Consider the following 22,365-nt stretch of genomic DNA (forward strand, 5'->3'; position numbering starts at 1 on the left):
GAAAACCAAGAGATTCTCTGTTCTATAAGAACAGGAAGCTATGGTTAATGACACCTGTAAGCAGAAAGGCCATGGGAAGAATTAATGTCCTATCTTGGCTTTAAAAAAAAAGAACGATCCAAAATCTCTCCAGAAATGCCACTCCAGGAGACTTCAGAACTTAACAATTCCCTGCCTGACATTCTTCTAAATTCCTAGGGAGAATGGTCTACAAACATAAATAGACAACAAAGTACAGGTATGTGTCACTTTACTAATTTCACTACTGCAGATCAGATCCCTCAGAGTACTAGAACCACCAAGATGAAATTTTGAAAATTTTGAAAATTTCTAACAAACTATAACTATTATTTTGGAAACATTATCAAGATATAGTACCTTCTTCTCCATGACATAACCATTGTAAATTTAAAAATTAGGGATCTAACTTAATAAATCAAATTTCCATACAAAATTTACTGTAAAAAGACTTTTTTTAAAGTTCTGGAAAACTACATATTATCAAAGTATAGCTAATCTGTATATATGCCTACACTATGTGTGCTGCAAAAAATAACCAAAAAACAAGCTATGATCCCAGAATTCTTATGGGCAAAAGACTCTCCAGACATAGGTAAAGTATTAGTAGCTGAATTCAAGAGTCTCAGATAGACTCTTCCTAGAGTATCACATGTCTTTCTTTTTGTATATAAGGTAAGGCCTGTACTATCCAATACAGTCAGTAACCATTAGCCACATGTGCCTATTGAACATTTGAAATTTGGCAAGTCTGAGGGCTGGCCAGTTGGCTCAGTTGATTAGAGTGCAGGCTTGTAAGGCCAAGGTCAAGGGTTCAGATCCCTATACTGGCCAGCTGCCAAAAAAAAAAAGAAATTTGGCAAGTCTGACTGAGGAACTAAAATTTATAGTTGAAAAGGTAAGTTCACATACCCAAATTGTTCCAAATATACTTAAAATTTTTCCAGTAACTGGATCAAGTGTCTATTTTGAAATTTAAATTAATTTAAACTAAATTTCTGAATTCAGAAACTCTATTACCCTTAGTTGATGAAGAAGAAACCCATGATTATGGTTCTGCAGTTTGAGAGGTGTCTGTGACCAGAACAGACATTTTGAACATTTCCCTACCAAATTCTCACAAATACTGGTGGTTAATAGGTCTTAAACACTGAAAAGGAACAATGCCAGCAGGTTATGCAATAATGACACCAGACTCATTTCAGTACCTTACTAGCACCCAAACAGGTTCCACTGGCCAAACTTGTTGTATTCTATTGGGCACATCAAATTGTGAATTACTGATAGCCAGTATGCTTTTGAAATAGCATATGAATTTGGAATGCCATGAAAGCTAAGTGTTTTTTAACCTCCTCAGATATCCCTACAAAATCCAAACACCAAATACACAAATTATTTGATGTCCTGGTACTTCCCAAAGAAATTCTTGTCCTTAAAAAAAATAAATCCATAATAAGAAAAGACATTATCAAAGCTACTGGAAATAGAAAACTCCCATGATAAACACCCTGCTCTAACCAAAGTCCCTTTGCAAGGGACTTACATAAAATGGAAAGACAAATCCATGAAGAGGTTCAAGGGTTCCATTTTAGATATACAAAATTTTTTGCCTCCAATTTTGAAAAAAAAAAAAAATTGAGAATAATTGGGTTGTAAGACCTAGATGATAAGATCTGGCAAAGTAAGAAGAGCTACCAGGTTGTACCAGATAAAAACTAAGAAGAACATTTGTCAAATTCTTCCATAAGACTACCCATTAGAAGAACAAATTGGCCATGATACTAAATAAATAAGGGAAGAGGAGGCTCTTGGATAGAAGATGGGTACCCAAGGGTGCCAAGAAGTCATGAAGAAGAAAAGTATAGAAGACTACTCACCTACCCTTCAAGATTAATTATAAAGCTATATTTTAAAGAAAAAAAATAAATTTGTAGAATTAGAACAGATAGACAAATAGATCAGTGAAACAGTATAGAGCCCAGAAATCAATCCACACATACAAGAGGATTTAGTAATACCCAGGGTCTTCAAAAAGTTCATGGAAAGATTGTGTTATCTTTCGATTAAATGTTTCCAAGATGTTTTTGAAGTACCCTCATATAAGAGAGGAGGCACTACAAAGCCAACAGAATGAGTGTACTATTTAATAAATGTTGCTATGAGAAATAGCTATCAATACAGAGTAAGGATTCTACTTCACAACAGTCACAAAATTAATTCCAGGTGAACTGGGCACATCTTAAAATTTTAAACTTTTAGAACAAAACAGAATTTTTTAAGTCTCAGAGAAGGAAGAAATTTTAAAAACCTAACACAAAGAAGGCTCAATCATAAAGAAAAAGAATGATCAATTTGATTAAATTTATCTGAAAAATAATTCTGTGACATTAAAGACAGTCACAGACTATGTTAAAGACACATACTAGAAGTCCCAGAGCAGATAAAGCATTATGATCGATAAGAATATAAGTAATTCAGTAAAAAAAATAGGCATAGATTATGGACGATAAACTCACAAAATAATGACCAACAAATATATGAAATGAAACTAGGATTCTTGGTAGTCAGGGAAATATAAATTAAAACAAATAGCTACTATCTCATAGTTCTAAGACTAGAAAATTTAAATTCTGTTAATACTAAGTGCTGGTGACAAGGTACGAAAACCAAAATTCTTTTAACGCTGCTGTTGGGAGTACAAACTTGAACACCACTTTGGAGAGCAATTTGACAACAACTAAAATTATAGAGTATACATATCCTACTACCTGAAAGTCCATGTTTAGGCATGTCCAGAACATCTAGTACATCTGCATAAGGAGACATGACGAAGAAGGTACACTTGCGGCACTGTTCAAAAACGTCAAAAAATAACAGTTGAAATAACCATTGATGGGGGAATTGGTTAGTAAAATAATATAATGATATAAATGACAGTTAAGTGCAAAAACAAGTTACAAAAGATTACATACAATAGGATATCATGAACATAAATTGTTCTTTAAACTATCCTATATTGTTTATGGATAGAAATGTGGTAAAGTATAAGATTTTAAACAGGAAGGAGTCGCACCACCTTCAGAATAGCAGGTTAACTCTAGGGAGGGAAGGAGAATGGCGCCAGGGAGGATTACAAAAAGAGTAACATTTTATTTCTTTAAAAATCAGAAGCAAATATGGCAAAATAGTATGTGAAGAGTACAAGTGCATTTATATTATTATTATTTTCTGTATATCTGAAATATTTTGCTGTTAAAAAATTTTTTAATGGGAACGTATGGTATAACAATCAAATAATAACATTATCCACACCACAAAAACATATCAGGTAATAACATAGTAATTGTTTAAGCCAGAGAAACTTATGTACATACATTAGAGCATATAATAAATAACAGAATCAAAAATAAATTTTAAAATTGGCAATTTACTTTGGGGTTTTAAATCAATAATTTAATGGGCTTTGAATCTCATGCAATTTTAAAATGTCCCTATGCTAAAATTTTAAGGCTGCTATCCTTTTTGTTAGAGTTGTCAAAGCTATATAAATAAAACCTTAACATGGTATTCTGAATATCAGTCTTATTTTGGAAAGCTTTTTCTTTAGCATATAAACAGTAACAAGCTTTACAATTATACTTACAATCTTAAATAAATGTATTAAGAGTCCTAAGTATGAAAAGTAGTTATTTAATTATAATTACTTAATTACAGTGTTTCACTAAGAACCTGACACCCTAATGTGGAAAACACCATTCCATTATTCCCTTTTCTTTTCTACTTGAGGTTTGGGTTAGAACCAAGAAGTACCAATACTGGGAAGGTTATAAATAAAGTCTTACTATAAAGCCATTTTTAAAAGAAGTGTGTAACTTTCACAGGGGAATAATACAACCTTTTGAGATTAGTATGTCAGAGAGAGACATAGATAGATAGAGAATATTTTAAGAAAGGGGTTAAGAAGAGGTAGTAGAACTTTGCTATCTGTACTTCACTTACTGACTCATTGAGCCTCAAGGCTAGAAGATAAATACTATACGGAAAAATTTAGGAGACAAACAAAAGTGGGACAGCACTACATCTACAAATACAACTCAAGAGATCTATAACTCACACATAATACTTCACTGTCGAATATAATCCTCTGACCATTCATACTATTTCAATAACAGTCATTTTACCCAGTTGATAGTAAGCAGTAATTTTATTTTACATGAGTTGCTTTTTGCCAATCAAACATTTGCAACACAAATGATTAACTGATCTTTCAATGTAGCTATTTAGATATGCTATTTCCCATGTAATGGAAGACTACAATAAAATTACTCCAAGTTCCAAACTTTCATATTTTGGGCACAATTTTTAAGGGTAATGGTGTTGTTGCAAAAGGCAAGTTTTTACCTACTCCATATCAGCCTGTTATACTAAATTTTACTTAGTACTAAAATTCTTAACTTTCATTTCTTCTGAAGGCTGGAAAAAAATTAGCTCCAACAAATTTTATTTGTGGAACTCTGGCTGGTAAGAATATCAAAATTTGNAAAAGTGGGACAGCACTACATCTACAAATACAACTCAAGAGATCTATAACTCACACATAATAATTCACTGTCGAATATAATCCTCTGACCATTCATACTATTTCAATAACAGTCATTTTACCCAGTTGATAGTAAGCAGTAATTTTATTTCACATGAGTTGCTTTTTGCCAATCAAACATTTGCAACACAAATGATTAACTGATCTTTCAATGTAGCTATTTAGATATGCTATTTCCCATGTAATGGAAGACTACAATAAAATTACTCCAAGTTCCAAACTTTCATATTTTGGGCACAATTTTTAAGGGTAATGGTGTTGTTGCAAAAGGCAAGTTTTTACCTACTCCATATCAGCCTGTTATACTAAATTTTACTTAGTACTAAAATTCTTAACTTTCATTTCTTCTGAAGGCTGGAAAAAAATTAGCTCCAACAAATTTTATTTGTGGAACTCTGGCTGGTAAGAATATCAAAATTTGCTTACAAAATTGAAAACCTCCTACAACATTTTTAAAATAGTTTGTTTTTCCACCAATCTTTTAAGTTTCAGTAATACTCATTTACTTCTTCCCTCTCAGTAGATGGATAACTACCACTCTGCTTCATGAATGAAATAATCAAATTACTATTTCTCTCAAATTCTCACCCTCTGGAGATTCGCTCAAACTGAGTAATAAATTCAGTGACATGTTTACAATTCAAATTTCACTAATACATGAAAATAATTCTTCCACAAGCTAGAGGTCAGTGTCATAAATTTAATTTTCTGAATTTCATAACCCTTGATAAATGGAGGCACCTTATAGTTCAGTTTACACTCTTATATACAGGATTTCAGGACATGCTTCAAGTAGCTTAAGATAAGCCATATTAATAGTTTGGTATCATTTCTATCATTAAAATAATTTACAAATATCAGAATACTACTAATTTTTTGTCATTACTAATAAATAAGTCTTAAAATATCTGTAGATGTAAATCAGCTTTCTCAATTCATTTTGCCTCACTTGGACTGTTCTAGAACACAGATCAACAAACTGAACAGGTTTATCAGTATAATATAGTTGTACAATTTTTCACAAATTCCAATCCTTTAATTTAGGGTTTTTTTCATATTTATTTTTAAATATACAAAGAGATCAAACCATTAATATAAATATTTTCTCCCAAATATGTAATACTCTTTTGTAAAAGAAAAGGTTTCCAAACATTTACAAAGTAATCTAAAGATAAGTAAACCTTATTTTAGGATCATTTCATTAACCAAAATAATTTTCCAGAGAAGGTTCTATTTAAAAGTATTTCTCACTGGCTTCTTCACATTGACATTTTAAGATAGATCCAAATCCAATGTCTTTGCTTGATTTACTTCAGGGATTACTGCCAATGAAAAAAAATCTCAGAAAAAAGTCTCACGACAGAGTGGACAAGTGGATTTGTTGCTAGATGTAAACCATTTGTACTGAAAAATAAAAGGTTTTACATGTTAAAATAACCTTTTTAAGCTGTCATCTTACATATATACATCTAAAGTGTTTTCAAATGATAAAGTGAATAAAGGAGAATACACAAGTTTTTGTTCTCTCCTCTTACCTCCAAAATCAACACAACTGAGTATTACTTCTAAAAACTACACCATGATTCTTTCTACCTAGGTTTACACACACAACCACTAAGATATAAGATATCCTGTGAAGCAAGTGAACATACGGCAACTACCTTTTCGATAACATGTTTAAAAAGAATAAAGGGCTCTGGTGCCAGATGCCCCCAGGCCCAATTCTGGTAGTCTCCTTCATGGTCTAGATCTCCCAACACCATCTACTTCTTAAGTGCTGAGTGCTTTATTACAAACATCCATGGGCTGGCTGGTTTACCTCAGATGGTTTGAGCACAATGTTATAATGCCAAAGTCAGGGGTTCGGATCCCCATCCTGGCCAGCCACGAAAGAAAGAAACATCCACTTATTTAAGTGTTTTGATGCTATCAGTCTCAGTAAATTACTAATTATCTTTTGCAGATTTTGAAAAATAACTTTTTAGTATGTCTCCCATTAACTACATTAGGAGTTTAACATACATTATTTTTAATATGTCTCCCAGTAACTACAATTAAGAGTTTAACATATATTGATTTATTTTCCAAAGTAAGATATTAAATACATAAAATATACGTAAGTTAATTTCTCTTTAGACTTACCAAGCAGGCTGAATGGAACTTTTTCTTACATGTTCTACAGGCTTTTTTGGGAAGAGAATAGTTGAAACCATGAATGACTGAGAAACAGATCATACAATCTTCAACACCTTCAAAACGTTTGTCTACATTATTTTTCCATAATGCTAAACCTTCCATTATACTTCCATTCTGTTAACAAAAAGAAAAATAAGAGTCACTATATGTTATAGACCATCAATGTTATTTTTATTCAATTGCACAAATTTTAAAGTTGAATTGTAATTCTGAAAGAAAAAAAAATCTGCTTGGTTACCTTCACATCTCCTAAGTTTTATGAATGCTGGTTTTTTAAATAACCTCCCAAGTTTTAAGAACCAGATGTAATTTTTCTCCATTAANATTCTTCCACAAGCTAGAGGTCAGTGTCATAAATTTAATTTTCTGAATTTCATAACCCTTGATAAATGGAGGCACCTTATAGTTCAGTTTACACTCTTATATACAGGATTTCAGGACATGCTTCAAGTAGCTTAAGATAAGCCATATTAATAGTTTGGTATCATTTCTATCATCAAAATAATTTACAAATATCAGAATACTACTAATTTTTTGTCATTACTAATAAATAAGTCATAAAATATCTGTAGATGTAAATCAGCTTTCTCAATTCATTTTGCCTCACTTGGACTGTTCTAGAACACAGATCAACAAACTGAATAGGTTTATCAGTATAATATAGTTGTACAATTTTTCACAAATTCCAATCCTTTAATTTAGGGTTTTTTTCATATTTATTTTTAAACATACAAAGAGATCAAACCATTAATATAAATATTTTCTCCCAAATATGTAATACTCTTTTGTAAAAGAAAAGGTTTCCAAACATTTACAAAGTAATCTAAAGATAAGGTCTCACCTTCTCAACTGATTTGTTCCAGCTCTGAGATATTGGTTAACATATTTGTTTTAAAATAATTTTTCTTTACTGTACAATGCCCAAGATACATCACAATGTGCAAACAGAACTGGAAAAGACTTATAATTTGTTTAAAGGTCAAAGGTCTTTGAGAGTATTGGGATTCCTCTAACCAAAGGAGAGTTGAAAGGAGAGTTGAAATGTAAGATTAAAAGTCGCTCAGAAAGTATTCCATCTGGTAAGTATCTTTCAAAAGATTTTCCCTCAAGCAATTTCCTAAATACCATATACTGTTCTACATCTTCTACAATGTCAATGAAATAAAGTCAGTCTCTCTCAAACATCAGAAAATTATAGAGCCTTAAAAAGTAAAACAGAGGTGGCAGGTTCAAGCCATTTAGGCATATTATCTTCTGCTTATCCAAGGAAATTTAATATCTTTCTATCCTAAGCGGAAGAGATATATTTTGTATTTAACTGCCCTTTCAGACAGAACATCTCTCTCTAGTTTGGAAAGCCAAATGTTTAAGCAGAAACTTACTTGATGGGTGAGGTAGGTGCTTAACTGCAGCATCCAGTTCCGCCACTGCTGAACAGCCACTCCAACTCTCTTGCCACTTTCCACTGTTATTGAACCCAGTGGATAATTTGAAGGCAGTTGTATTATAAGCTCAATGACTATGTCCTCAATAGTATAAGTAGCCATTACTTCTCGAGTAGCAGCTCGAGCTTTAACCTGCAAAACATGAAAGGTAATATTTTTTTTTGCCAAATTCCTCTTTCATTCAAAACACATTTTGATAGGTTGACTATTAGCAACTAAAGTCTTCAATCAAGGAAAAAGCAGGTAAACACATTCATTGATCTGACACAAGATAGTTAATGAATAGGTTTAAATACCTAGCATGTTTCATGGTGATTTTATGACATTCAAAGTGACCGGTAAGGGGATCACAACCCTTGGCTTGGTGTCACCCGCACCACGCTCAGCCAGTGAGCACACCAGCCAGCCCTATATAGGATCCGAACCCGCAGCGGGAGCATCGCTGTGCTCCCAGTGCCACACTCTCCCGAGTGAGCCACGGGGTCGGCGCCAAAGTTTATTTTAAAATAAAAATACTATTCATTAAGAAAGTATGACTTACTATATTAGGCTTGTCACATAATACGTAAATAGTTTTTGAATAGCAAAATGACAGAACAGGTTATTAATTATTATTTCTCTTCTACACCCAAAGTATCAAATATCCCTTCTACGTCTACCAAGTCTTTCTCTACCACGTAACTCTCCTGAGCTGTAGAGCCAACTATCAACCGGTTTTTTTGGTTTTCATACTAGCATTACAAACTCAACACAAAACACACATTATCATCCTTTACAAAGTTAATCTTCTGATTTTCTTATTTCCAGGCTAAAAACCAGAGCATCATTTTAAATTTCTCCTTCTACCTCAACCTAGATATTAACTAGTTTCAAGTTTGGCTAAATCAGCACCATAAACTCTCTCACGTCTCTACTCTTTTTTGCACTTCCACTGATAATGCATCACTCAGGCCCTACTCATTTGCTCATAATGTCTACCCCCAAAATCTCCCCTAACTATTCATTTGTATCCAAGCTCTATGTCAAGAGCCCGTGCTATATATTTCAGTCGGAGCAATTTCACAGAATGTAACTCTGACTATCCTACTGCCTGAATAGAATATCTTCAGTAGCTGAACAGAACGAAATGCTTTAGAGACTGTTATTTGAGGGCTTTCCCAACATGGCCCTGATTCATCATTGAGGCAGTCTGCTCTGACTATTCACCTTCCAGAATCCTATTCTACATGAACACTGGTTATTCATCATTACTCGGGAAATCATAAATTATGTTCTCATCTTGATCCTTTTGCTTTTGCCATACAATTTCCTCTACATTAAATACCTTTCATATTTAATGAAAAATAACAAAATCCTACCCACCTCAAAGTTATCATCCTCCATAAAGCCTCACCTAAACCCATCAGACAGGTGAATCTTTCCCACTTATATCACAGAGCACTCTTTCTCTTAAGGTGTCAATTCCCAATTTCCAACACAAAAAACTATCAGTATCACTCTTTTCCCATAATTAGATTATATGTTATTATAGGACAGGAATCTGACACTACTAAACTGTTCATTTCCCAGGTGATTAGTACACAGTGCTTGGCATTTGTTATGTAGAGATGTGAGAGAGTTTATGGTGGTGATTTAGCCAAACTTGAAACTAGTTAATATCTAGGTTGAGATAGAAGGAGAAATTTTAAATGATGCTAGCCTGGAAATACGAAAGTCAGAAGATTAACTCTGTAAAGGATGATAATGTGTAAGCATTCCAACATATATTTTGAATGAACTAAGGAATGCTCAAAAACTATTTAGTGGGGGGCTGGCCTGTTAGCTCAGTTGGTTACAGCATGGTGTTATCACACCAAGGTCAAGGGTTTAGATCCTCATACTGGCCAGCCACCAAACTAAACCAAGAAACAAAAAAAAACAAAACCTGTTTAGTAGGCAAATGAAACTGAAATCCCCATTTCAATCTACACATTAAGTAATTTTGAGATCTGACACAAGATTCAGAAAATTAGACAATATCTGTAAATTCTGAATCAAGGGCTATAATTTTGTAATGATATTCACAACGACAGACATAACCAATATTCAAACAACTTTTCTAGAGAAAGTCAAGACAATACTAACCGTCATGCCATTAAATAGTAGTGTACTTGTTTGCACAGAAGATATTTCTTGAAAAGAAAGAACACTGCTGACATACTTGCTTGTAAATCTATCTACAATACTGAAAACACGCTTTTCACTGCTATTCCACCACAGCCTAACCATGGCGGGCAAGTCTTTTAACGTCATATGATAGACTGAACAAGCCAAGTGTGGAATATGGTATGGAAGAACTGCTGTTTCTGAGGAAAAAACAAATTCTTAGTTAGTAAACATGTATTTCTTACACAGAAAACAGACTAATATTAGTATTTTCCATAGAAAGTCATCTTTAACTCCTCAACAATACTGCTATAGCTCATCAAACAAACGTACCAGAGAAACCAGAACTCTGGAGTATTAGCATCCTCCCACACATTCCAAATGAACCATACGAATGGCAAAAGAAGCAAAAAGAATAAAAATCCCAACTGACACTGAAAAATCTACCTAGAAATAGCATTCTATGTTTCACATGAAAGACCACAAATAGAATGGAATGATTCTCTTTGCTATAAATTATGAAAAGGAGTGTGGCCTCCTTCACTTTTCTCAGAGCTCAACAACCTGCTATGCAAAAGTCCTAAAATATCCACCTCAATATTCACAAGATGCAGTCCATCCTCAGATCCCCAGGGCATTTTAAAAATTCCTAGTCTTAGTAAATGGATTATAATACTGTAGTACAGCTAGAAGCATGCATGCCTATCCTCTCAGCTAAAACTTGAGCTCCCAAAGTGAAGAAAATATATTTTACTCATCTTTGTTTCCCCAACTAAAGATTATTTACATGCCTACAAAATGTTATCATATAACAAATATTTCTTTACAGACTAAAAGATAACAGTCTCAAAACACTATGCTTCAAACATTTATTAAATTCCTCACAACCTTACCCATAAGATCTAATTATTTGTCCTATTTAGAGAAATATAGAAGATCTTACATTTTAAACATTCTCACAGCCAGCACCCATGTTTGGGGTTATTCTCCACACCCCCAAGGGAAAGTTTAATACAACCTAGTCTGAACCTAGTTTCCAAGAAAGAACACAAAAACATATCTTACTGACCTCTAATACTCAGCTGGAGCTCCTCAGTAAAGAATGTTTTAGGGTCTTTATTTGAGACCTCAGTAGCTGTCTCTGTATAGGTTGGATTTTCTGGCATAAGCCTGAACAGGTGATAGAGCAATTTATTTAAACTCTTCGTTTTCCGAAGGTACATAGAATACAGAGCCCGAAGCTGGTGGAGAGCAAAGAATGTGTTAGTAAACCCAATTAACCCAAGAAAAGAACAAATCAAAGTATAACAGGTTGTACAAGAACAAAATAAAAATAGCATTAATTTGAACACTGAGAATTATACAGAAGAGTCCTACAAAATATATGCCACATTCTTACTTTCCAAATATGCCATATGATGTAGCACTGCTTCCTTTCCTTATAAACTAGCAAACGTCCTCACTGTCCCTGTGTTATAAGTCATTTGGTTCTAACATCTTTCTCAAATTGTCTCCCCATTAATAAGACTTATCTTGACCTGGAATCTCTGAGCCAAGAAAATCTTGTCACCATTCCCCACAGTTGACTTGCACACTCTCCTCCCAAGTCTTCTGCACATTCCTTCCACACCATTGTCCTTAATCTTTCAAATTCCTGCTTAAAACTAATCCCGTTTTACATGGCTGACCTCACCCCTTATCAAACACTCCAGCATCCCTTTTGGACAGACAGCACAAACTATTGACCAAAATGTCTTTGGGTGTTCTCACAGTTGTTTCATCAATAAGGAAATTTCACATAAAAATATGGATTTCTGGTTTATCTTTCAAAAACTGAAAAATCTGGCACCACTTGGAGGAGTATAGGCATCTGTCTGAGATCCATGCTTTACAACTCCTCCTTGTCCCTCAATAATGTAGTGTGCATTTTCACATTTACTTTGCAATTCTTTGGTATGTGTTTTAACATGATTTCTTTCACAATTCCATACATCTCCTAGTACAAAGACATCATTTTATAAACACTATGGATACTCAAATACCAGGATCAAGACATAAAATTGGAAATAAATTCTTAAAATCGATTGATCAAAGTACCTTTACAATGGAAAAACCTAGGGGGCACTACCTTTATTGAGTAACCAACTTAACATTATCAATAAAGGGACACATTGACACTATGTACTTCCTGAGGTAATACGCTAAGGACATATACAAATAGTGCAGTAAGTACCCTTGCTGAAAATTTGCCAGAATCTAGTCATAAGAAAACAATCATACAAATCCAAATTATATGACAGAAAACTGGCCAAAATGATGACAAGAGAAAAAAAGAAAAGGGAATTATAGGTTAAAGAAACTAATTTGGCAAACAAATGTAAACATAATCCTTGACTGAATCTTGATAGAGAAGAAAATAAAACTATAACAGATATTACTGGGACAACTGGAGAAATTTAAAGACAAATTAGAAATTATTGCATCAAAATTAAATTTCTTTTTTTTTTTTTTTTTTTTGGCAGCTGGCTGGTATGGAGATCTGAACCCATGACTTTGGTTATAAGGCTTTGCTCTGGCCCAAAATGTCTTGAGTATAATAATTGTATTACGCTTATGTAGAAACCTGTCCTTGTTCTTAAGAAATATAATGCTTAAATACTTTTGGTAAAGCACCATGATGTCTGTAACTTACTTTCAAGCAGATCAGCAGGAAAAATGTTAATATAGAGAAAATAGGTGCAAATGCGCAATATGTTAAAAATCTGTGAACCTAGGAGAAGGTTATATGAATTTTCACTGAATTATTCTTCCAACTTCTCTGTAAATTTGAATTTTTTTCAAAATAAAAAGTTGGAGGAAAGAGAACAATTTTTTAAAAAATTAATCAGCCATATCAATGGGCTTTAACATAAATCAGTGTTTGCCAGGAGCTGGGGATTTTGAGAGGAAATGGAAAGTGACTACTAACAGGTATGAGTTTCTTTTGGGGATGCTGAAAATGTTCTATAATTGGATCATGGCAATAGTTGCACAACTCTGTGAATATACTAAAAACAGACTGTGCACTTTAAATGGATAAATTTTATGGTATGTGAAATATAGCTTAGTGAAGCTATAAAACACACATACAGCATTGTTTCCAGTTCAATATGATTTTTTGAGAAGAAAGTTAAAGAACAACCTATAATTTAGGACCAACTAAAGTTTTTTTTTTAAAAAATTCCATTTATTTTAGGATTAATCAAATTAGTATTATTTATTGGGTTATTCTGGTTTATCTGTCCACAGCTCAGTTCAAGTTTTAGGCTCAATAATAAATGCTGCTGTGTAATTCTTTGCACCCCCGCCCCCATCCCAACTTAATGAAGATGATGATGCATAGCCATTTTCCTAATTTCTGAATATAAGATGACAAGGACAGAATTCTTATACAGAGAAGCCTCAATCTGTGGATTCTTTAAAGATCAACAGTATTTTAAGAAATATAACAGCCCAACAAGGAGCTCTTGAAATACATCACCAGCAAAAAAAAACTAGCTTAAATCACAAACATAACTGACAGTCCTGAAGAGAGAAGTAAAACTAATCTATTTGACAACTACATCAATGTTGCCTCTATGATTTGAATTTCCCCTTAGATTTACAAATGCAAAGATGCATAGATTCATATATTTGTACCAGGGTATGGGTTATGAGCGACAATATGATTTATAATTTAAGAATTCTGAAAAATCACATTAAAAATGAATACTATGAATAGTTATTCACACTTTATATATGAAGCGATAAACTAAGTCTTTTTGAATTGACCTGTCAAAGAAGGCACATATTTTACTAGGCTGATTCAATCAAAATTTGAGACTTCTTTTTTAAGTGGGGATCTTTCTAAAAGAAATAAAAACTGAAGTAGATCTTTCCAGTTTCTTCGGTCTTACTAAACATGAGACAACAGAGACATCTAGTGGCTGCTAGACTAATTTGGGCAAAATAGTTATGATAGGATATTTTCACCACTTAGAGATAATAGTTTGAATTTCATAGATAATGCCTCATAGATCTTTCTCTGAACAATTACTTTCAAATAAGGTAATTTTCCAATGATGCATCAACTGAAATCTCCACAAGAGAGTCAGAAATTGACAAAAAAAAAAGAAAAAAGAATTACAAGATCGAATTGTTCAGAAATTACAACTATGGTAGCACAAAATTAAATGTTATATAAATGTAATAAAAGGACTTGTGATTATACTCAGTTTAAAAATTTTGATCCAGGCACATTTCAGGGATTAATTAATTTTGCAAAAACTGCTTGGAGGGGTGAAGAAGTAGGGACAGAAGTAAACTTAGTAGCAGAACGTCTGAAGTTAACGAGGTAAGATTTGATTAAAATGTAAAGCATTTCTCCTTTTTATTCAAAAGGAGGGAAAGGAAGTGTTTAGAATTGTAACAGAGAAACACATCTGGACAGAACTGTCAAAAGTTGTCACATATTTATTTACCTGGGATGAAGCAGCTTTGAAGAAAGTAAGTATTAATTTCCAAGTGAGGAGATATCCCAGAACATAACAGAAGTCTTCACTCAGTGGCTTAATAGTAACTATCTGTCCAACAGGAATACACCCCAAAACATTTTCTAGTAAGTCCTCTTGAATGCTAAGAAGAGACATCAGCACTGCCGGTGGCGACCTAAGAATCAATGATTAACCATCACAGTTTTCTTTATAATTCATCCCTTAACAAATTGACAGCATTTATAAACTTCGAGCATTTATAAAAATCTTTCTCTACTCTTAAAAACCTTCAAAAAAAATTCCCCTTTATAGTTTTAAGTGCTAATTTCATATAATGACAACTGCAGAATCTGAAAGATGTGCTTACAAACATATGGACCGTACATTTTAGCTCTTGAAAGACACTTTTATTTATTTATTTTTTAAAAGATGACCAGTAAGGGGATCTTAACCTTTGACTTGGTGTTGTCAGCACCACGCTCTCCCAAGTGAGCTAACCGGCTATCCCTATATAGGGATCCGAACCTGTGGCCTTGGTCTTATCAGCACCATTCTCTCCCAGGTGAGCCACGGGCTAGCTCTAGGAAAGACACTTTTAGAAAATCATGTATTTTAACTTTGTTTTATAGATGAAAAAAATCACACACCCAGAGAAGCCAAATGATTAATACAAAGTCTCCCAGCTAGTAAGGGGAACTACTAGGGCTTTTAAGTCCTAACAGGCCATTTATCATCCTATAAAGGGCAAAGAGAGGACTAGACTTTGAACTTTGTCATGTCACCCTAGTTTCTATCTTATTGCATAATGTCTCCTTACTATCCAGCAGTATTAAATAAAAAGATGTCACAATAATCACTATTAATCAGAATGATAAACACAGGAAACACATGCTTTTTTAAATCCTAAAACCGTATCTCTTTTCAGGAAAGTAAATTTAACATTCACATTAATATATGACAATGTGATTTAGTTTTCTTCTTTATTGAACTCCTATACTTATTAACACTTTCAGGGTGGACTTATGAGATTCTCAAAAAGTGAAATACTTATTTATGTCATTTCAAACTCTCTCCTCTATGATACTCTAGCTTGGTTCTCCCCTTTTACCTCTGTGATCTTTCTTCCCTTGTGGCTTCCTTCTCCCAGTCCATAAACACAGGTCTTCTCCAAGCTTCAGTCTTCTAAAGATATTGTGAGATGGATTATGAGAATTTAATAAAACAAATTAAAAAGAACTTACAAGGCTGGTTCTTCTTCTTCATCTCCATATGACTTTAGATTATCCTGATCATATTGTGGTAATTCAGGCATCAATCTGGAAATTAAGACATTAAAGTATTTTATATTAAACTGTACATTGTTAAATCATGTTCAAGAGCAGAAAGGCCAATAATTGTTTTGTAATGAGTATATTTTTAAATGAGTTTTCTCTGAAATAACCACCTATGATCAGGACTAGCTAAACATAAATTGTGTATGGAGAACAATGGCCTAAAAGATCAAACAACTTGGAGTCCCTATTATTGAAATACATAGGTCTCCTTTTTTGTTTTTTTGGTTTTTTGACATTTTTTAATAAAGTAAAAACTAAATATATATTTTTTAGACCACTATAACTTGATTCAATTGGAAGAATTCTTACTTGTATAGCATATGATAAACAGCAATTTGCACAGGCCTAGCTCTGAAGAGAAGTAATGGGGCCAATGTATTTAATAAGGTCTGGAGATATTCTGGCAAGTTTGTTTTTTGGCCAGCAACCAATCTTGCAGGAAGTTTGTGACTCAATAGTTGATCCTTTGAGATATATGTTAATGTTTCGCACATGGGCTTCAGCATGGCATTCTGAAAGGATGTTTCAGATATATCTTTGTTTTCTCCTGATGACAAAAAGGAAAGAAGCATGCACACCCCAAAAGAAAGTTAGTGATATAACTTGACTGATTCATAATCAAATGTCATTTAAGAAAATAAAATAAAAACTAGACATAAACATTAGAGCAGTCCTAACTAGAAACATGAGCTGAACATATTTCAGTATATCTCAACTGTTTTAATGACTTTTATCTCATCATTTAAATAGAAAGCAAATGTTCAATAGAGAGGTTCTATTCATGTTATCTGAATTACTATTATTTTAATTTACAGTGGTCACTGGATGCCCTGCCATTTTTTCAATTCTTGTCTGTAAAGCAAAAGCATATATCATGCTTCTGAGAAGCCAAGCTTTCCCTTCTGGCTCTTTTCTTTTACTGTTCAATACTGTTTGATTTAAACATCCTAGGTTTTTGTTTTGAATTTTTCAACAAGTCATTTCAATGAATCTTATTATTATTCCCTTTTTCACTTGCCTGTAATAGTCACCAAAATAGGTAAAAGCAAACTGTGGATGCCTTGGGAAAAAAATCCTTTCCATTCACTGATTAGATTTACAGGAAGATTGCCAATGATGTCCGGAGTTGGGGAATCAAAAAAAGCACTGAGATCACAGGCCAAATCACAGCTGACACAGGCAAACAGCTGTACGAGTGGAACAGAATACAATGCCTGATTCTCACTTGTTGTCTAAAGAAACAATAAAAATTCAATAGGTAAGCAGACTTCTACAAGAACAATACAAATAAAGAAAATAAAGAGAAACTTCTCATTCATTTCGTTGAATTTTAAAATAAAAAGCAGTTGAAGTGTATAGTCTCAGGAAAACTTTATATATTTTACATCAAAGTGACTTTTTTTTCCAAATTAAATACTAGAAATTAAAATCATTAGTGAACAATTTATTCTGAAGTACCATTTCTAATTTCTCAACTATGGAAGAAAACAATCTCTCTTACCATTTACCAAGTCAGACACATTAAATACACATCTCTAATCTTCTCAGTAGCACACTGCAAGCTGCACATTACTAAGTTATTTCAAAATAAGGAAACTTAGGCTCAAACAGTTCGAGCTGTTGTTTTAGCTAAGTCACATAGCTAAAAGCAGGCAAAGCAGGGACTCAGACCAACTAAGCCTTACTGACTTAATGCCTCAGACCCCACATGTATTATACCTCTGGCTCTTTTGGGTCAAAAAAAGTACACTAATTCCCTCAGAATTTGCTTGTTTTTAATGTATTACTCTGGCAATAATGACATAGTACATTTTAGAAATAATTTAATTACAAACAAAAAATACCAAAAAATTTGTCATGAAAAGATAAAACCTGAAAAGGCTGTGCTGCAAACATTATATTAAAATAAGCTAAGAGAAAGAACATTTTAATAGCAGGAGACTTGGTCATTGAATGATGCTGGCAGTCATTAAACCATCATTTTACTATTTTGTCAAACAGTAGCCGGTGAGGAGAACATTTAGAAAGTGTTTAAAATGTTTGCCAAGGAGTTAATTACAATCATTACTTAAAGATTAGTAAACAGTTCTGATATACACGTATGCACAAAGATCCAACAGAGGTGATGACATATCCAGTTAATTTACCTCCAACCAAGCCAACATGGAACACATGATGAAGTCCCATTCACTCTCTGCCAAAGGAGATGAGCAGTATTTCAGAAATAGGGAAAGGAAACGAATTATTTCTATATTTACACCCAGTTCCTCTGGTCTTGCTTCTGATAGATTACTGTAATAAAGACAAAACAAAAATGAAAAACTGAAAAGCATTAAAGAATTATATTAACATTAAATTGGAAAATATCCTATTTTAAATCTCATATACCATACTTATAAATGACTGACTTAAATGTCTACCATCCTATTACTCTAAAAAATTGTGACTTTAAGATAATAATGTGTAGGGGCGCCCTGGTGGCGCACTGCTACAGTGCGCCGCTTGGGAGCACGGTGGCACTCCCGCCGAGGGTTCGGATCCCACGTACAGACCGGTTCCCGCTCACTGGCTGAGCGAGGTATGGGAGCAACACCGAGGGTTGCGATCCTGTTGCCAGTCCCGGTCCGGTACGGGCGCGACACTGAGGGTTGCGATCCGTTGCCGGACATGAAAAAAGACAAAAAGGAAAAAAAAAAAGATAATAATGTGGGTCTGCATTGTATATAGGGGAAAAACATAGCATAAAGTATCACCTACCAACTGAAAAGAAAAATGTCTTCATGCTCTTTCTTCATGTGGGTCTGCATTGTATATAGGGGGAAAACATAGCATAAAGTATCACCTACCAACTGAAAAGAAAAATGTCTTCATGCTCTTTCTTCCAGGATATTATAATTTTTAATATACCATGCAATAGCTCTTCATCGTCTACACTTCTTGTTTGCAGACAAGAATTGAAAATGGCAAGATGTCCAAAACCCCCTGAAGTAAAATTAAAAATTAAAATTAAAAAAATTATAAAATTGTATTGCTATTATAAGAAAGTCTACTTTGAGGCTTCTCTCTTGAGAAGTGCCCAAGTTAAGAACTCTAAAACTGGCTTATATTAAAGAATCAACAAATGAGCTTGTAAGCTCCAGTGGGCAGAGACCCTGTCTTCGCACACAGCACCTAGCACAGAATAGGGAATTAGTAAGTGAAAAACAATTGTGCTTTAAACTAATCTATGCTGTCTTTTATTTTGGTTTCTTAAGTACAGGACATATTCAGCATATTCACCTCTCAAATAAAAATAAAAGAAACCACAGCTATAGAATGCAAGTTAACAAGGATGGAAAATAGAACACACTGCTCCATAATTAATATATTCATCACTCAATAAGCAATTACTACATCTGGTAAGCTCTTATGGAGTCCCCACTCTTTAGAATCCCTATCATTTCTCAAAATCCATTTTCTGGTGCATCTTAACACCCTTTGTCCCTAAACTTCTTCCTTAAATGCCAGCCAAACTGAACTATCTGCATCCTTCTATGTTTTTGTGTGCCAGGAATGCCCTCCCTCAACTATGTCCATATGGAAAACTATTTATCCTAAAACACCCAGTTGAAATATTTCTCTTTGTAAAATCACCACTGACACCCTCAAAGCAGAATGGAAATTCCTTCCTTCCTACCACTTATATACATAGTATATCTTTTTTTCTACATCACTTATGACGTGATATAACTTTATTTACATCTGTCTTCTGTACAATAGGAACTCCCATATAGCAGGTGCTCATAGTGTTTATTAAATTAATAAGCAAATGAATAAAGTGCAGTGTTCAAAAGTCTCTACAACAAAAGCTATTCTCTCTTCTGCCTTTATATGTTCAATCATTGGCTGACTAGGGAGAAATGAGGTATAACTTTAAAAGCTATAAATGAAAAAGAAATGATGAGAAGGTATTTGTGGGTATAAATCTTCCTTTAAGGCTATAACATTTCTGTACTGCAAAATGATAATAGCCACTCTCCAACTCATCCATATAAACTAGGAACAAATCAGCCATAATTAAATCTGCTAGGCTTAGTTTTATATACTAAAAACTACACTGCTTTCATCTCAAGCGATAATTAATAAAATATTTATTATCGAGCAACTAACCATCAGTACTGCAAAGATCTTTCTTAGTCCAGCCCAAAAGAGCAGGTATACATTGAGCGCTAAATTCTTTCTTTTCTTCTTTTGACATAAACGGACACAAACTTTGAATAGTATGCAAATTACCTTCTGTTAGTGGAAAAAAACTGTTTAAAGAAAAGAAAAAAATATGAATTATATTTATTCTAAATATGCAGTTATTTCATAATATTCCTCTTATTCACACTATTCAAAAAGACTAATAAACTATGATAAGAGATTTAGATGTGCTGATTCTGGATGATGAGATTGTGGATCTTTTTTTGTTGCGGTTGCTACTTTTTCTTTTCCGCATATTCCTAATTTTTGAAATGAGTATATGTAAGTTTTCCCCCATGTATGATTTGTTAAAAATTACACTAGCAATACGAGATTATGATCTCTTTAAGAGTCAATTAAGGGTCAGCTGGTCAGCTTACTTGGTAGATCATGGTGCTGATAACACCAAGGTCAAGGGTTTGGATCCCCATACCAGCCAGTCATCAAAAAAAAAAAAAAAGTCAATTTATTCAACTTAAACATTACCAGTTACATGTCCTTTCTTTGAACTGATATTCACATATGTTCATACATATACAGTTGGGTTTTATTTACATAAAAGGAATCATTATAATACACTTTTCTATTATTTGCCACTTACATACTTTATAGATCTGTTTCTCTCAAAATATAGATGTTATTCTATTTTAAAAGCTACATAACAAAAACAAACATGATCTACGTAACACTTTCTATGAGTGTATCATAATTCAACTACTATTTCCTTATCAGTGGACATTTGGGGTTTTTCTCCCCCAAATTTTTGCTCTTACAAATAATGCTGCAACAAATGTCCTTGAGCACATATTATTCTACACGTGTGCAAATACCTCTATAGGCTAGATTCCTAGAAGTAGAATTGCAATATCAAAGCACTTGAATATATTCTATTTTGGTAATTTCAAATTGCTTTTGGAAAAAGCATCATAAATTTACACTTTCACCAAAAATGTACAAGTGACTTGCTGCATACTTAAGTACGTATTTCCTGGCAATATGGTGGATAGAAAGTGCTGCTTTTAGGCCAGCCCGTGGCTCACTCGGTAGAGTGTGCTGCTGATAACACCAAGGCCATGGGTTCGGATCCTATATAGGGATGGCCGGTTTGCTCACTGGCTGAGCATGGTGCTGACAACACCAAGCCAAGGGTTGAGATCCCCTTACCGGTCATTTTTAAAAAAAAAAAAAAAAAAAAAAAAAAAGAAAGAAAGTGCTGCTTTTAATTTTAATTAATTTTAATTTGTACCTTAATTTGTACTTCTGCCATTATTATGAAGGCGAATCTTTTCATATTTCACTTTTCATAATCAACTTACCTTTGACCATTTCATCTATAAATTGCCTGTGCAAGTCTTTGACACATTTTTCAATTTAGATGGTTTTATTCATTTATAAGAACTATTTATATATTATGGAAATTCTTGGTAATTTGCAAATGTCTTCTCCCATTTTGTCATCTGTCCCTGCAACCTTTGTTTACTATATCTTTATTATATGTCATACAGAAGTTTCCACTTTTTAAAATTTTTGTGACAAAATATACCTAAAAAAATCTATATATTAGCCATTTTTAAGTGTACAAAGCTCACCAGTGTTAAGTACATTCACGCTGTTGTGCAACTAATCTCCAGAACTCATTTCATTTTACAAAACTGAAACTAACCACTAAACAAGAATTATCCATCCCCTTCTTCCCCCAGCCCCAGGCAACCAACATTCTATTTTCTGACTATGAATTTGACTACTCTAGAACTCTCATACATTGTTGGTGGGACTGCAAAATGGTGCAGCCTCTATGGAAAATGGTATGGAGGTTCCTCAAACAATTGCAGATAGATCTGCCATATGACCCAGCTATCCCACTGCTGGGAATATACCCAGAGGAATGGAAA

General features: G+C 33.6%; 1 protein-coding gene across 1 annotated transcript in view; it reads right to left on the reverse strand.

The window, feature by feature from the left end:
- Window positions 1–5,615: 5,615 nt before the first annotated feature.
- Window positions 5,616–22,365, reverse strand: part of LTN1 (listerin E3 ubiquitin protein ligase 1) — a 49,508-nt gene continuing 32,758 nt past the window's right edge. Inside the window, exons 18-29 of the mRNA XM_008590037.1 lie at window positions 20,399–20,541; window positions 19,096–19,231; window positions 18,397–18,541; window positions 17,268–17,481; window positions 16,559–16,796; window positions 16,157–16,231; window positions 14,904–15,090; window positions 11,474–11,645; window positions 10,384–10,604; window positions 8,197–8,391; window positions 6,761–6,928; window positions 5,616–6,022 (exon numbers count right to left, since the gene is read on the reverse strand). Coding sequence (XP_008588259.1) covers window positions 5,960–6,022; window positions 6,761–6,928; window positions 8,197–8,391; window positions 10,384–10,604; window positions 11,474–11,645; window positions 14,904–15,090; window positions 16,157–16,231; window positions 16,559–16,796; window positions 17,268–17,481; window positions 18,397–18,541; window positions 19,096–19,231; window positions 20,399–20,541 — 1,957 coding nt within the window. The 3' untranslated portion in view covers window positions 5,616–5,959. The remainder of the gene's footprint in view (window positions 6,023–6,760; window positions 6,929–8,196; window positions 8,392–10,383; window positions 10,605–11,473; window positions 11,646–14,903; window positions 15,091–16,156; window positions 16,232–16,558; window positions 16,797–17,267; window positions 17,482–18,396; window positions 18,542–19,095; window positions 19,232–20,398; window positions 20,542–22,365) is intronic.

This window comes from Galeopterus variegatus, unplaced genomic scaffold (assembly GCF_000696425.1).
Source record: "Galeopterus variegatus unplaced genomic scaffold, G_variegatus-3.0.2 Scaffold5816, whole genome shotgun sequence".
Lineage (NCBI taxonomy): Eukaryota > Metazoa > Chordata > Mammalia > Dermoptera > Cynocephalidae > Galeopterus > Galeopterus variegatus.